A 17,180-nucleotide genomic window follows, 5' to 3' on the forward strand; every position below is an offset into this window, starting at 1 on the left:
TACTTACTCTCTTCCAGTTATCGTATCTGTTATTGGTTCCATATTTTTCAAGAAATCTATGTGTAATCATTAATTGACCACTCAGCTAAACAAGCGGAGACCTCATTGGCAACACAAACTTTACAAAATTAGTTCATAAATATTACTAAACAAACAATTAAAACATATGACATTAATAGTAATCCCTGGTGAAGGGAAAGAATCTGATTTTTATAGTTGCTGTTGTTTATTGATAATAAACATAAAATTTTATGTCATTTAAAATTTCAAATTATCAATAGAAAAATTATAAGATATACAAAGAAATAAGAAAGTATGGCCTCTATATAGGGAAAAAGCAATCAATAGAGACTGTCACTGAGAAAACTCAGATGTTGGATTCATTAGGCAAACACTTTTAAGTTCACCTATTTTAGATGTATCTAAAGAACTAAAGAAGGCCCATGTCTTAAGAACTAAAGGGAGGTATGAGAATGATGTTTCACCAAATAGAGAATATTAACAAAGTGAAATAATTTTTAAACACAAATAGAAATTCCAGAGTTGAGATGTATAATAGCTGAACTGAAAAAGTCACTAGAGGAACTCAACAAGGGATTTGAACAAGAAGAGAGAATCGGAAGACGGGTCAGCTGAGATCATCCAATGTGAAGAAAAGAGAGAAAAACAAAGAAAACTGAACAGAGCCTCAGAGATACATGGTACAACATCAAGTGTGCCTAGCAGTATATGCATCAGGGGAGTTCCAGAAGGAGAGTAGAGAAAGTAGAAGAAAGAATGATTTCACACTTCCCAAATTTAATGGCAAACATTAATCTATACATCTCAGAAGCTCAATGAACTCCAAGTAGGTTGAACTTGAAGATACCTGTACCTAGATAAAAACTATCAGAAGATAAAGAAAGAATATCGACAGTAACAAGATAGAAGTCATTCATCACGTATAAGGAGTTTCATTCTATAAGATTATCAACTGATTTCTTATCAAAATCCACAGAAGCCAGAAGGCAGTGAGATGAAAAAAGACTGCTAATGAGAAAAACCCTGGCAATAAAGGAACTTATAAATGACAGGGATAAATGGCAAAAATTAAAACATATTTTCCATTTAGATTGCTTCCTAAGAATCCACTCTAAAGAAACTGAACTCGAAATTGTAAAAGGACACATTGTGAGGCTTTTTTTTTCTTCTTTTATCTAAAGACACAGGATTTACAACCTAGGAATTGGCCACTTACTAAATGCGTAATCTTTAGCAGGTCGCCTGACTTCTCTGAGACACAATTATCTGTAAAGTAGGAATATTTTCCTCACTAAGATAGTATGTAAGGAAAAAAATCTATAAGTTGTAAAGGGCTAATAAAAAATTAGTTTCTTCTACCAGAGTAGACATCAGTGTTAACTGCTACTAACAGAAACACAGATGGTTAAGAAGCAGCTGTTCTTGCCTAAACTGTGATCACCTAGTGATTTGGCATCCTCAGAAATCTAGAAATGTGGTGAAAGGAATGACGAAGATAGTGTCCTCGACTGTAACTAGGCTATAATAACTGAGTCCAGAGTGAAAGCTGTGGCTTGGTATTCACTAACCAATCCTGCAGTCATCTACCCTGGCTCTATTTCATCATAATACAAAGGAAAGGACAGTTGAAGCAGGCTAATAGGATACATCAGTTCTTAGACCTCCCTTTTCTTTCACTCTTTATTATGCACATATACATATATACAGGGAAGACGACGCCTCGGTATCCTTTGCCTAGGTTGATTCATGTGACTGAGTGGGTAACGGCCTAGCTTCAGCAACGCCTTGCACAAAGAAATCAGAGCTATCATCCTGAGGACAGATGGGCAGTCATAATCCTGCTAATAGTTTTGGCAGTACTATTAAGTAATAAAAACAAATTAGGTGCCAAAATATTCTTTGTACCAAAAATATTTTTAAATGGCCAACACACATGCGGATCTTCCCAAATTAGCCATCAAATGGAAACAAATTGTGGAATAACATTTTAAATGCAAAAATACATGTGCTTTTACCAACTGGCAGATATACAACCTAAAATGTATTCATACGCAAAGACACATATGCTTACAGTACAGTTTATTATGTATGGCTGGCTAATTTTTTAGGTCCTGTCAAATAATGGATAGGAAAACAAAATGTAATAAAAAAATATATAATCTTGACAGTCATTTGAAATGTACCATGTGTTACATGTGGAATGTTTTCCAGTGAAACCAATTTACTTGTTCCCACTTCCCATGACTCAGTACTAGATATTCAGGCTTTCTAAACTATTTTTTGGCAACCAAACTTTCTTGGAATAGTTATCTTTCCATGTTATTCAATACAGACATTAATAATAAATTCTCAGTTATAGATATGTAACTAAAGATCATTCATGTCATCTCTTTCAAACCTAAAAGCATGCAATAAAGTTATTTTAAATAGATCATACAAAATAGAGCCCAGAGTTATTCCCTCAGAATAATTAATTGCTACCATATGAAGCTGTAAACACAATATGACCTCATCAGATATTTAGTTTAATTATGTCACTAGTAACCTTGAGACTGCTAACTACTAACTGAATGTCAAGTACTAATTGAAAGACAAAGATGAGTGAGTAAATGCAAAATTTGTTTTAAAAATTAGTGTGATACGTGGTAGCAACATAATTTAAATAAAAGAACTAGTACACAAAACAAGACCTTTTTAGAATAAAAGACTGTTAAAGAAGGTAACATCGTTATCTTTTCAGCAAGCATTATCATTCATTAATTTAAATACTACTTATTAAGCATATACATGTACTAGGCCCTGTGTTATGAGTTTATTAGAAAAATAGCTAGAGTTCTTTAAGAATACTGGTCCAAGAACACAGGGCATGCAAGCCAGGCCTCCAAAGGTAGCAACAGGCTACTTTTAGAACGGCAGCCATTATCCCTACCCCTCCTAAATCAGGACTTAATTTCAATACATACCTCACTTCTCTCTTTCCTAGTCACTCCCTAATCTACAGGGTTTTTCCCTGTCTAGGTACTGATTTGTATCTCGTTTTCTACTCTTACCAATTTCTCTCTTCCTCTACCTTCCACACCCTTCCACAGAGCCCTCAGGAACACCTGTTCTCTGATTAGTGAACACCCCTAAACCTCAGCTTCTTCAAGCATTTCTTCTACCTCGTTACCTTGCATGAAATCTTGCTGTCTTCTGGGACCTTACTCACCACTGCAACCCTCTGAAGTTGAAGGTTTATGTATTTATTTATTTATTTATTTATTTATTTATTTATGTATTTATTCCCTCCCATCCACTCCAGGACAGGAGGGGAAGTGTTCTCCTTGCTCACCAATGCCACCTGCCTGTGCTCTTCTACCCTCCTGTAAAATTGCCTTTCTTCCTTAAGACTCATTCCAAGTAAATATATCATCCTCACCCCTGTTGGTATTGCTGTCTACTAACTTTGTGGCCATTCTCTCATTCTTACAGGTCCGTGGCTCATAGTTTGCAGCTTTTTTCTTCACTGCCATCAAGATTCATGATCTTGTCTCCACTCTACTGAACTAGCCATTCCCACACAAGCCCTGGGTCTTATTGTCATATAAAACTGCTCTTCCTCCTAAATCATTTATTCTACCATCCGAATCTCCCTTGTAGCCTCTCATGGCTCACCAGCCTATTGCTTACTCACAACTCTCATTGCGCTCATTCATTAAACTATATATTGACCTCTAGTTCTCTGATTTCTCCCTATCCATCAGCTCACTGTGTGTGTGTATAATTCTTTTTGTAGAGATGGTGTCTCACTCCTCAGGTTGGAGTGCAATGTCAAAATGATAGCTCATTGCAACCCTAAACTCCTAGGCTCAAGCAGTCCTCCTACCTCAGCCTCTCAAGTATGGGATTACAGGTGCATGCTACTATACCTGACTAATTTATTTTAAAATTTTTTACAGAGAGGAAGTTTTTTTAATTTCTCACCATATTGTCTGGGCTGGTCTCACTCCTGGCCTCTAGTGAGTCTTCTGCCTTAACCTCCTGAGTACCTCGTTCATATTCTCTTTTAACAAGTTAACTTTCTTAATTCATCATTTAAAACACTCCTGTGCAAGTATATAAGCTGAACTTCATGACTCTCTTTCTGTTACATGCTCCCTAAAAATAGCTAATTCTGGGTGACCCCACAGCTGCTCACAAGCAAAGTTAACTCCCTCTTCCATTCTCTGGAATAGCCAGTATTTTCACCGGATGGTTCATTGGTGCCTCTGCTTCAGCTTTTCTAAAAATGAATTCATTATATCCTCTCCTGTATCCCACACATAACACAAATCAGTCTTACCTCTCCCAGTAAAGGACATCAGCCTCCATGTGATTGCTTAGACAAACAACCTGGGAGTATTCTTGGTAATCTCCTCTCACTTTCTCATATACGGTCATTCAACAAGACTTAATTAATTGTTATGTCCCAAGAATCTCCCACATGGCATTCCAGTGCCACTAACTATACTCTTAGCCTACCAACATTTCTAGCTTATACCTCCTAACTTGTCTTAGGAGGTAACATGAATCCCCACTTGGTCCTTTTAAATCCATTTTCTGTAGTATGCAGAATCTTTGAAAAATATGTATTTGATTACATTACTTCTTTGCTTAAAACTCTTCAAAGATATTCCATTGACATTAAGAGAAAGTCCAAAATACTTAATTTGGCCTAAAAACAATGTAGGTTTTATTCTCACTTCACAGATGAAAGAACTGAGTCTCAGAATCATTAAATAAGTTGTCCAAAGTCACGGAGTAGTGATTTAAGTGGCAGGGACAGGATTTTATTCTGAGTATGATGCCAATGAGATTTTATTTTAGGATGGAGAAATAAGATAAGGATCATATCTATATGGTTTTCCTTTTGTAAATGCATGGCTCAATATATTTTTTAATAGAATTACTTTTCAAATACTAATACAAATACTAAATACTCAGTGCTTTTGTTTATTAGCTTTTGTTTTGAAGTATTGAAGACTAATACAGTTGCCCTTTCCTATCTGTGGATTCTGTATCTGTGGAGTCAAGCAATCGTGGTTTGAAAATATCCAAGAAAAAAATTGTATCTGTACAAACATGTATAGACTTTTTTTCTTGTCGTTATTTTCTAAACAATACAGTATAATAATTATTTACATAGCATTTACATCATGTTCGGTATAGTTTAGAGGTGATTTAAAGCCTCCAGGAGGATGTGCATAGGTTATGTGCAAATTCTATGCCATTTTATTTCAGAGACTTGAGCAACAGATTTGGTGTTTACAGGAGGTTTTGAAACCAATGTCCCAAGGATACCAAGGGATAAGTGTACATTCTTATAATGGAAAAAGGGGAAAGTGTGTGACTTTTTTTTTTTTTTATTGTTGGGGATTTATTGAGTGTACAATAAGCCAGGTTACACTGATTGCAATTGTTAGGTAAAGTCCCTCTTGCAATCATGTCTTGCCCCAAAGTGTGTGACTTTTTAAAATGGATTTATATGCACAAAATTTAACTTTTTTAAAGGGGTTTCATTTGGTGTGAATTTATTATTAATACCCTTGTATTAACTGGAGAAAATAGGGTATATAAAGGAAAATCCTGACAAACACATCGCTGACATATTTTGGGATTTATTTCTATACTAGTGTTCTATTGTTTTCTGAATTTCCAGAGTAGCTCCAAATGTTCTAATTGAAGTATGTAACCACAGAGCCAGCCTCACACAAGTTGTGAATTAAACGAAGTTTTTCTTTGGCATTCTTCCACATCTTTTATTTTAAACTCCCACAATTCCTCCTTCCCTAAGCCCTACTGTTGGTACATTCCAATTTCATTGTCCCTAAATTGCCTAATGGCTTCCCACAATGGTTCCCAGATTGGACTGCTTTAAATTATGGACCTACTCCAACTCTTCTCTTGTACTTCAAAATTTAACTAGTACTTTTTCTTTAAGGTATTACTCTGCTTTCCAATGTGACAGGTAGCTTTCATAAGCTATCATATACGTGTATTAATTTCAATTAACTTCTATAGATAAAGACAGAAACAATTATTTTTTACCCTATTTTTCTGTGTGAGCTCTTCACCAAGAAGATTATATTGAATTTTACAATCCATTATTTGTATTACAAAAAACAGTAGGTATATTAATACGCTTTTTCTAAACTCGTTTGCCCTTCTCCACTGAGATTTTTATATGTCTTTCTAGGGGTTTAGATGCCACTTCCCACATTGAGTGCCAAATGCTCAAATGCTTTGTCACAAACCCAACACTCAAGGTTAATAATTTCATCTTCTTTCTGTCCTCTTTGAGGAGAATGTTTAATATGCCAGGGAAGGGCTGAATCACCCAGTATGTGTATATTCATTTATGAATTATTTATTCATTCATTCGACAACTCTTTTTGAACATTTGGTGTATATACTATGCCAGGTGCTATGAAAATGCAAAGCTTAGCCAAATGAAAATGATTCCTTCAAAGAATGTGTCACCAGAGAAGATATCATGTATAGAAATGTTAATAACTGTAGCATGAGTTATACAGTGATAAGAACTGTGAAATAGATTCTATTTTAAAAAATTGGTCTTCAGGAAAGGAAACAACTTTTTCATCTGGGCAGGTGAAAAGATTCACAGAAAGGTGGCATTTAATTTGGTATTTGATAGATGGAAAGGATTTTGACATGAGACAGTGAGAAAGTAGAGAGCACACAGGTATTTTAGGTTGAGAGAAAATATGAGAACAATGACCCACAAAAGGGAAGTTAGAGAAAATTATGTTATGGAAAGCAGGAAGAGAATTTCAAGAAATGGCAGCTAAAAGTGGAAGGTGATAGATATGTTACTTATCACTGTCCGGAACGTGTGCCTCTGCTTCATTACACCTGGCCTCTTCTGCATAGCCATTTTGTTCTCCCTTCTTCCGTCTAGCATCTCCCCATACATGGATGTCAAGTCACTGGTTAATGGAAAGAAAAGAAACCTTGTTATAGGTGGGGGTAACATTTATTGCTATTGAAAGATTAGGAATCACTTATTTAGGAAAGAAAGGTTAAGGAGGAATCTATTAATTCCAGAAGCTTTTTTGAGATCTTATGTCCCCAAATCTGCTAGATGCTAAGAATATTTTTAAAAATAGAGTACCATTTCTGTCCTCAGGGATCTCAGACTCCATTGAAGGAGACAAACATAAATAAGTAATTGCAAAGTGTAAGTTCTATGATAGAGTAGTGCACTAGGTCTAGAGATGACACAAGAGTGGCAGTGATTAGCTGTGAGGACGGTAATTAGGAAATGCTTCCAACAGAGGAAACGCATCTGACCCCAGTATGGTTTTTTTTTTCTTTAGACAAATAGGATCAACCCACATGTTCTTATTTTAAAACACAGTATTTTTAATTTTATATATAACATCTAGGATGTCTTTTGTGTTGGTATGTATAGATACTCCTTATTCATTCATTCGTAAGAATCCATTCTGTAGATCGGCATGTTATGTTTAACCAATCTTCTATTGATAGATATTTGAGTTGTTTTCCCTCCTCTTGTTAATACACACAAGACTGAAGTAAATATACAAGTGCATTATATATATACACACACACATATATATATGTGCATGTGCACACATGCACACACACATTCTTCTACTGGAATCTCTTTAAAACTAATTGTTAGAAGTATATTTCCTAGGTAAAAAATATAAGCATTTAGTAGGTATTGCCAAATTACTATCCAAAACTACCGTGCAGGAATTTTTTTTCCCATACCTAACAGAAATTGGAACTGTCAATCTTTTTAAACTGCCATGTTAATTAAATTAAAATATTGTATCATCGCTTTAATTTGCATTTCTTTGAGTGTTAATTAAATTTGAGTATTATTTCATGTTTACTAGCTGGGTGTACTTCTTCTGTGAACTAATTGCTGTCAAGGCTTGGGATTATACCCCATGCAAAATAACAAGTTATCCTATTAGTTTTTCATGGATTCTGGCAAAAGGCATAGACTCCTGGGGCAGAAACAAAGAACTTTATTGCTGTGCCACAGTGAGCAGCATGAGTGTCATATTTGCATTGGTTCTCCTTGCCCTGAGTCCTACTAGGGCAATGTAGAAGGTTACCAAGGAGCTGCTATGCTTGGGGTAGATATTTGGCATAATTGAGGACCATGGAAGTTGTTGAATGTACCTTTTTTCCTCTTTTAGAGCAAATCTGCTCTTTTCTATATGCTTACTAATCATTGATTTGTAAGAGCTCTCTGCTATCGGAACAAATGTTCCTTGATCTGCCTTATCTTAGTTTGTTTTTTGAAATTTATTTTTACCATAGTTTCCATGTCATACGTTAGAAAAGGCTGCCCTATTACATCATTTTTTAAAATATAAGCAGATTGTTTTTCTCTATTCCTTTCACTTTTTGGCCTTTAACATTTTGATTCTTTTGGAATTTACTTTTGTGTAAAGAATGATGTAGGAACACACTTTGGTTACCAAATGACTAGTCAGGTCTTGAAACCTCATTTTCCACTTCCCCTGTTTATTTGAAATGGCACTTTCATTACATATTAAAATTTCATCTATACTTACCTCTTTTTCTGTTTTTTTATTCTGTTCTTTTAATCTATTTGCATTTATTACTCCAACTTTATTTTTTAATTACTGTAGCTTTATAATTACACTTAACACCTTATAGAATTTGTTCCTCATTATTTCTTTTTATTTAAACGAAACTGTAGCTGTTTTCATACATTATTCTACATTGAGTCTTTTAAAATAAATAGGATGTAGTGATTATGAAAAATAAATCATGAACTATAATCTTTTATAACCTTGTCTTGCTTTAAAAGTCTTAATGTTATAACTTTTATGGAAGTTTAATTTGAATTTCAACAACATAAAAACATAATTTCTGCTTGCAACTTCTAATTTTTTTTTTAACATAGGTTCCTTGTGGTTTGGAATACTGGGATGAACTCCAGAAGGTTTTTGTTGCATTTCGAGAATTTAATCTGTCTGAAAGCAAAGTTTGTGAACTGCAGTTGCCAGATATCAATCTTGTGAATGACCAGAAGAAACTAGTATCCTCAGATCTTTGGAGAATTGTCTTGAACAACAATCAAAATGGATCTGATGACCAAAGGTAATTCAGTAAAAGATGAAATAGTGGCATTATGCTAGGAAGCAATAATCAAGTCATTTCTTATCTAGTGACCCCTCACTTAGCTGTATCTCAGCTGTCTGGAAGCAACATCTGTCCAGACTACAGGTAAGAACCATGAGGAAAAACAAAATCTGGTGTTTCAAAATATGAATGCTAACAATCCTTGTGTTTTATTCATAAGATACCTCTGTGACCCCTTAAAGAAACTGTTTCTTAAATATAAAAATGAAAAAAAAGTGCAAAAAAGCAAACTAAAAAAAATTCTTACTAGTTATCCTGAACCCAAAAATATAGAAGAAGCCATACGTACCCCTCAATAGCCATCTAATGACACTACTGTAATCAATATGTCTAATGATACACCTGGGGCATTGAAAGGAAGGTTAAATAAAATAAACTGTCTCCTTCTAAATGGTAAATTTCAGAAATATTTCCATCTTAAATGGTTTTTAAAAATTTAAAAAATAGGTCTCCAGATGTTAGGAAACCTTGGCTTAATATTTTGGCTAAACCAAAATAACTTATACCCAAAGGATTTCTTATTAGCAAAATTTTTATTCAGCAGTAAAGTCTCTTTGGCCACAATACATCTGTAGACCTATAGACCAGGTATTCCAGATCATATCTCAGAACTTTCTGCCCCACACCTCCTGAAGGAGACCTGGTAAATGGTAGAGAGGGCCAGATTATCCCCATTTCAGTGGGAATGCTTACCACGTCCATTGGCTTATGGTAAAGAAAAGCAACTTCAGCAAGTGGTTCTTCAGCATTTCTAGCTCTTCATGCTTTTGGGGGCTTGCTTCCATAAAATCCAGAAGAAAGTAAACCACAGTCAGTGGGACAGCTTTCTTGGGTCATGTTCTGTTTGTGTTCTGAGAGGCTGTGCTGTTCATTGCTGTTGATCCCTCACGTCAGTTCTCCTGACAGGCTGGCTTTATGTCATCTTCTTCCCTTCACATAGCCCCTGCCCCAACAACATTCTGACACTCAGAGAAAAACATCCTCCATTCTAAAACCCTGCAAATCAGGTTTTTCCTTTGCTACATTACCTTTATTTTTGCCCATATGTATACATGCTTTTGCAAGGTTATAATCCTAGCATACCATTTTATATTCTGATGTCTATTAAATATTATAAATAATTATGAATGCTTTTTCTTTGGAAATGTTTGAACATATAATGACAATATATGTTCATTGAAGAACTTTTAGAAAATAAAATAACACTTCCTATAATCATAGAACCCTGAGGTGACTTTGTTAACACTTAGGCCTATAGAGTGAGTCTTTTTCACCAATGACCTTGTATGCTTGATAATGATAATCTGTTTTATATTTCATATATTATATTTCTAGATCATTTGGGCTCTTTCAAAGTAATTACTTTCCGAGAATATTAGCTAGTAGTATAGAATTAGTGAAAATATATTAGAGGAGTAAGGTCTTGATTTTACTTGCATGTAATACCTCATCAAAAGGACACCCATTCTGTGTGGAATTAGCAGGTGGATAGAAGATTGCCTTTGGGTACCTGGTTATAAACCAGGAAATCTCAGAAAACAGACCTATGAATAATAGAGTTGATGTTTTAAAATTAGAGTTTCCTTAGTAGTATTATATTAGTGATTTCTTTATTCTAATTATGAAAAAATATATTTTCATCATTGAAAGAGCATTTAGACAAGGTTAGTTCCTATGAATTTGAAACATTTTTAAAAAATTATTTCAGTGAGAATCTCAGCACTGTAGAAATGTGGAACCTTTAGGGAACAGAGATTTATGCAAGAAGTCAACTTCAGGCAGATTTTCACCAAGCTTCTGACATTGTAATCATGGATCTTTTGTCCTAACCAGGAATTTTCAGCTAATATTTCACAATTGATTTCACTTTAAATTGTTTGGGATTGATCCTTATTTGAGTAGAAATTGATGCTAATGAAATTAAATCAGAAGAGTTGGTTTCTCTCTCAGGAGAGAAATACATCAATTTCATCCAATTTCTAGAGATAAAACCTCAATGTTTTATAATATATCAACAATTCATGCAAACAAAATTTTTACAGTTAGCTTTACTATATTCTGTCACATGTATCATCTAAATCTGAAAATACTTGGCATTTTTATGCTTAGAGATTGTCTTATGATAAGTGATAGTCTTCAGTGGTTTGAGGATACACATCAGACTGTTGGACATTATGAGAAGAAAAGTCATAAAAATATGTCCCATGAAGCTTTGTATTTTAAAAAAGAAGAGCTTCTGCCTGTGATTGAGACAAAGTTACAACAGTGCAGGGCAGCTCCTACAGTGGTAATGGCATCACTGGATATATGTCTAGAGGGAGTATTTATGTTAGAAGACCTGGGTTTAAGTCCTACCCTCATCACCAAGTGCTCTTTGGCTTTGAGATACTAATGGTTTCCAACCTGAAACTTTAAGGAATGAAGAGGCGTTCAAGGGATGGCAGGGAGCCTTCAATACAGGTGACTAGAGAAAACAAGTAATAAACGCATTCCACTATCTCTAACTAATGGTTTGCCTCATTATATGGGTGTTACAGTAATGTGTATGGTTTTTTGGAGGGAGCTTTTGAAGTAGAGTAAATATTGACTTTCAGACTTGGTTTCCACAATAGTCTGAACCTTTGGGAGCCTTCCCCTTCTATTGGCTGCACACTGGACTGGAGGGAGGGGATACAGCCTCTAGAGCCTTGGTCAGGTTATCCATTTCAGCTGTTTATCTTTAGGCCTGCCATGTATGTATTTGCCCACATCCATTGCCCCTTGATAAACCCTAAATAAACCCCCTGTTTCTGTCACATTCTGACAGGAAACAGATGACAGTGCAGACTGGATGACTGAGGAAAGTTTAATGAAAGAACTCTACAAAAGCAGGGACAGGATAGCCACCATGGTGGCTCAGGCCTGTAGTTCAAGACTAGCCTGGGTGACACGACAAGACTCTGTTTCTTAAAAAGTATGGGCAGCATTAAGAGATGGTGCAGTACTCTGTGGCTAGGAACTCTAGGAAACTGTCCCACTCTGAGGTTTTAATAAAAGAGTTAAGTAAAAAAGCCCAAACTGAAACTCAAAAGCTGCTTTTGGTAGAGGGACTCAGACAATGTACAGAGACCTGGCCGAGAAGGAGCAAGGAAAATAGAAACCCTCTCTGATTCATGATGGGAGGCATCCTGCAAAGAGAAATGGCCTAAGCGTGTGTGGCTCTTTCCACAAGTGATGAAAATTGAACCTCGTGAGTTGGAAAGTGCTTTAATCTGTGAATGTATATATTATTGTATACATTATTAATATGTATATATTATTTTTTTCTCCCTACTCTCTTAAGATCCCATAAAAGAAATCGCTGTCTACTCATATTTGGTCATCTTCAATATAGTGATTGTGTGTGTGTGAGAGAGAAACTGCTTTTCATTTCCCAAAGGGTTGATTCTTGTGTACGCAGACAGTAAAGAAATCAGAGAAAGAGTGATGGTGGGTAAGTCCCTGAATAGTCTCTTCTCTCTCTGCTAGTTGAGCTCTTCTTGTACCAGAAGGTAACGGTGCCCACCCCACCCCCAGATATTGTTCCTCTCCATGTGGCTATTTGGATCTGTAGTTTTGGATGTCCCTACATTTGGGGGATAACTTTTTTTTTTTAGTTTTATAAGACATTGAGACATAAATCTTGACATTTGGAATTGCTTTGTCACCTTAGTCACACATAAGTAAAATCCAGAGAATTAATCTCCCTTATTTTTTTCCTAGGGCTAAACCTGAGCTTTACCTTCACTGCTTGGGTGAAAGGAATACTTATATTTTTTCCCCAAGTTCACATTTGAGGCCTTTTGCTATTTCCTTTTAGTTGGTGACAGAACTCTACATGAGAAGTCCTCTAAGGAGCTGATCTTTTGCTATCCAGCCCTTCTTCCACATGCGTTTCCTAAAGAACTCAAGTGTTTCCCCGGTCTCTCTGAAAGTTCTAGGCTGATAGTACTAGGGAGGTCTCTGTGTCACGTTGATTATTCTCTGAATCTTGAGAGATAGCTGTCTTCATTTTTCTTTTTCTTAAAGTTAAGAGTTAAAGAAGTCCTTTATCTGAGAGCTCATTTAAGGCCTTCATCCAGACTGCAAATTGCAACCCGTTAGTGGGTCATGAAATAATTTAGCAGGTTGCAACTGGAAATTTTTTAAGTAAAATAAAATAGAAAATCTCAGTGTGAAAATACAACAGGTGTATGATTCCATTTATATGAGCTACCGAGACTACACAGACTCATGGAGACAAAAAGTATAGCGGTGGCTACCAGAGCACGGAGGGAGGAGAGAATAGGGATTAGTGTTTAATGGGTATGGGAAAATAAAAAGTTCCGGAGATGTATGATGACGACAGTTGCACTACAATGTGAATATACTTAATGTCACGGTAAAAAATGTACACTTTAAAATGATTAAAATGATCGATTTTATGTTTCTGTATCTTATCACAAAAATATAACAGTGCGTGTCGTATTTTCAGGAAACCTTTCTTCCCTGTTACGTACATGTATACTGGGTTACAATAAAAGTGCATTTGTTATTTGGGATGAGTTAAGACATTTGAAAAACAATGACTCTAAGGAGTAGAAAGGATGTGGTGTGGCAGACAACACATCTTCTGTGCCCTCCCTCTTCATTCAGCACTCTCCCAGGATGGACAGAGCAGTGTTAGTACCATGAGCAGGAGAGGGGTTATGGCGACTGAAGTTGACAGGCAGTGCCACATTGAGATGAAGTCCCGTGTGATGCTGCAAGGTCCCTTTTGGGGAGCTAAAGAAAATTAATGTTAAATTAAATACCCCGTATGTTATCTTGTTTTGCCAACAAGAAAAAGAGGAATGATTTTTTTCCTGTACTGAATGGTAGACATTATGCTAAGTAGTTTGTATGCAACATCTTGTATGCTATGTAGCACTAAAAAAGTAAATCTAATTGCTAAACTCAATTTGCAAATGAGAAAACAGATATAGCCAGATGAAATAACTTGCCCAATATTACAGTAAAATGATAGCAGTGTACACATTTTAATCTACGTTCTCCTACCCTATTCATGCTCTGCTTAATCTCTATGCTATGTTTTGCTGTAGCATATGGACTCAGAAAGAAGCTCAAGACTTTATCATTCAAGTCAAATCATTGTTTGGTACCAGCTATGCTGTAGGGGTTTACCCCGGAGTAACACTCATGGATGAATCTTTAGGGATTATATCTGGGTCCCCACAGTATCATTAAGATAAGATAAATGTACATCTAGATATACAGAATACTCTTTGTTTAAAGAGTTGATGGCTCTCTATCGGTCACCAAGACAGTAAGTAATCATTGTCTAGAATGAAAGTATAGATATATAAAATTCCTACCCTGTTTTTCACTACTTAGAAAATTTCCACTGTTCTAAAAATTTGAGTTTACGTCTGAACTTATAGATATTTGAACAAACTATTGATTCTTGGGTTCTTCTTACCACTATTTGCGAGGTCTTGCTTCTAGGAGCAATTTTCTAGCATGGTAGAGATGAAGAGCAACAGAGAAATCTGTACACATTGCTTATTGGCCATGAATATAACTTATTTTGAAACTGTTATGGGAAAAAGGGAAGTTTGAAATATATATATTATAGGCTATAGGGGTCTTTTTTATCTTTTCTTTTTTGCAGTTTTTTTTTTTTCTTTTTTTGGCCAGGGCCAGGTTTGAACTCACCACATCCAGTATATGGGGCCAGCACCCTACTCCGTTGAGCCACAGGTGCCGCCCCGTATTTCTTTTTTTTTTTTTTTTTTGAGACGGAGTCTCACTTTGTCACCCTCGATAGAGTGCAGTGGCATCATAGCTCACAGCAACTTCAAACTCTTGGGCTCAAGAGAGTCTCTTGCCTCAGCCTCCCGAGTATCTGGAACTACAGGCACCTGCCACAATGCCCAGCTATTTTTTTTTAGAGATGGGGTCTCACTCTTGCTCAGGCTGGTTTTAAACTCTTGAGCTCAGACGGTCCACCCGCTTCGGCCTCCAAGACTGCTAGGATTACAGGCACTAAGCCACTGCACCCAGCCATATTTTGTATTTTCTTAAACACAAGTGTTTGTTTTTGATTATTCTAATTTTTAGATAAAAGTCTAAATTTTTGAATATAGATTAACCTAGCAACTATTTTCATCAGGATTTCAAGATTTAAAGAGTATTGCTGACCACTTGAGTATGATTTTGTGATTCTGGAGTTATTGTGTATTCCTAAGAAGATTTCTAATTGTGATTCTGGAGTTATTATGTATACCTAAGGTCTTTAACCATTGATTTATACATTTAATTTAAGAAAGGTGAGGAATTAGTTTGTTAAAAGTAAAGATTTTATCAGATACTCATGTTTTATAGCAAACTTTTCCAATATAATATCTGCCACTCTCAAGAGATCGAAAAATCTTAGAAAATCTCAGATTATCAAAAACTATAGTTGGCAAGAAAAATGCTTTAGATAAACACCTCAAATTGTGTACTCTCTGTTTTAAAATTGATCTCATAGAACTTTCACTTAGTTAATATTTTAACATTGTGCCCTATCTCTAACAACTTTTTTAAGTAGTATAAGAGAAAGAGCTCAAGTGTAGAACATGTACACAACTAATATATTTTGCTTTTTTGAATAAATATAACTTTTAATTTTATTTTGCTGTCAAAATTGTTTATTCATAACTCCACATAAATTTCCTAGGAAGTTATTTGGATTAGACATTTAATTCAGTGATTTTCAACTGGTGTGCCACAGCACACTGGTGTGCCATGAGAAGATCTTAGGTGTGCTGTGCTGCAAAATTTTTAAAGATCATTAATTAAATTATTTTCTAAAGACATTCAAAGCACAGTAAGTATATTCTTTTTTTTTTACTTTTTTTTTTCTTTTGCATCAACATAATTTAAGTGTGTCTTGGAAGTTTAACTATAGGTTCAAGTGTGCCATGAGATAAAAAAAAAAAAAAAAAAGGCTGAAAAACACTGATTTAATCAATAACCTAATACCCCAGAGTCTGGGTTTTTTTTAATACAATGGAGATACAGCAGTCTTGCAGAAATATCCCCACATTACTATGAAGTATAAACTCTTCGAGGTCAAGCAACTCACTAAACGTATTGGAATGCTCCTAGCTTTCATTTCTGCCATTCCCTTTCACAACCTCTTTCAAAACCCAGCTGAAGATTCACACCTCTGAGAATCCCACATGAATCACCCCACACCATTCTGAATTCCTTAGGTTTCCACTCAGGCAGCACTTAACAACTTTCCTATTCCTGGGTGGTATTTTTTAGAGATAGGGTCTCACTCTTGCTCAGGCTGCTTTTAAACTCTTGAGCTCAGACAATCCACCCGCTTCGGCCATGTTCAGAAGAATGATGGTTTTTTTTTGTGAAGTGTATAAATGTCTACATATTGAATATCACCAATTGGACTGTAAGTTCTTTGAAAATCAAGGACTTCTTCAGTTTTTCCTGTCAGAGTTCTCCCTAGGGTACTGTAAATCACAGTGCTTGTTGCCCATGCTCCTTGTGGATTTGGGAGCCAGGCTACTGTAACTGCAGAGCAAATTTCAGATTACAGAGAAGAGGGGAGGATAGTGAGGGAAAGGACAGCATATTTAGTGATCCACAAATTACAGAAGGCACCTTGTTCTCCCTCCCCCCATTCTCCGAAACCCCTAAATTCTCAACTCTTAAGCTTTTACTAGCACTAATGTAATCTAGGCAGTGTGCTTCCCATGCACACCAACAGCTGCCATGCACAAATATCTTGCCTCCTTTGATATCCATTTTAATAGGTTTACCTTGTAAAAATGATGTTAAGAGGGTGGGTAAGTGAATTTGAGGACCCACATAGTATAACTGTCCTCAGGACCATCATTCTTCTGAACATGGGCATACCTTTTATGGCACCGAGTGCAGTAGTTAGTGGGTATTCAATAAAAAATATT

The 17,180-nt window shown here is 35.7% G+C and overlaps 1 protein-coding gene across 7 annotated transcripts in view; it reads left to right on the forward strand.

The window, feature by feature from the left end:
- VPS13B (vacuolar protein sorting 13 homolog B) overlaps nt 1-17,180 on the forward strand; it is a 980,186-nt gene that overhangs the window by 849,235 nt on the left and 113,771 nt on the right. For all 7 annotated transcript variants that reach the window (XM_053558614.1, XM_053558617.1, XM_053558615.1 and 4 more), the window contains one exon: nt 8,972-9,168. In XM_053558614.1, coding sequence (XP_053414589.1) covers nt 8,972-9,168 — 197 coding nt within the window. The remainder of the gene's footprint in view (nt 1-8,971; nt 9,169-17,180) is intronic.

Source organism: Nycticebus coucang, chromosome 13 (genome assembly GCF_027406575.1).
Source record: "Nycticebus coucang isolate mNycCou1 chromosome 13, mNycCou1.pri, whole genome shotgun sequence".
NCBI classification, from domain to species: Eukaryota; Metazoa; Chordata; class Mammalia; order Primates; family Lorisidae; genus Nycticebus; species Nycticebus coucang.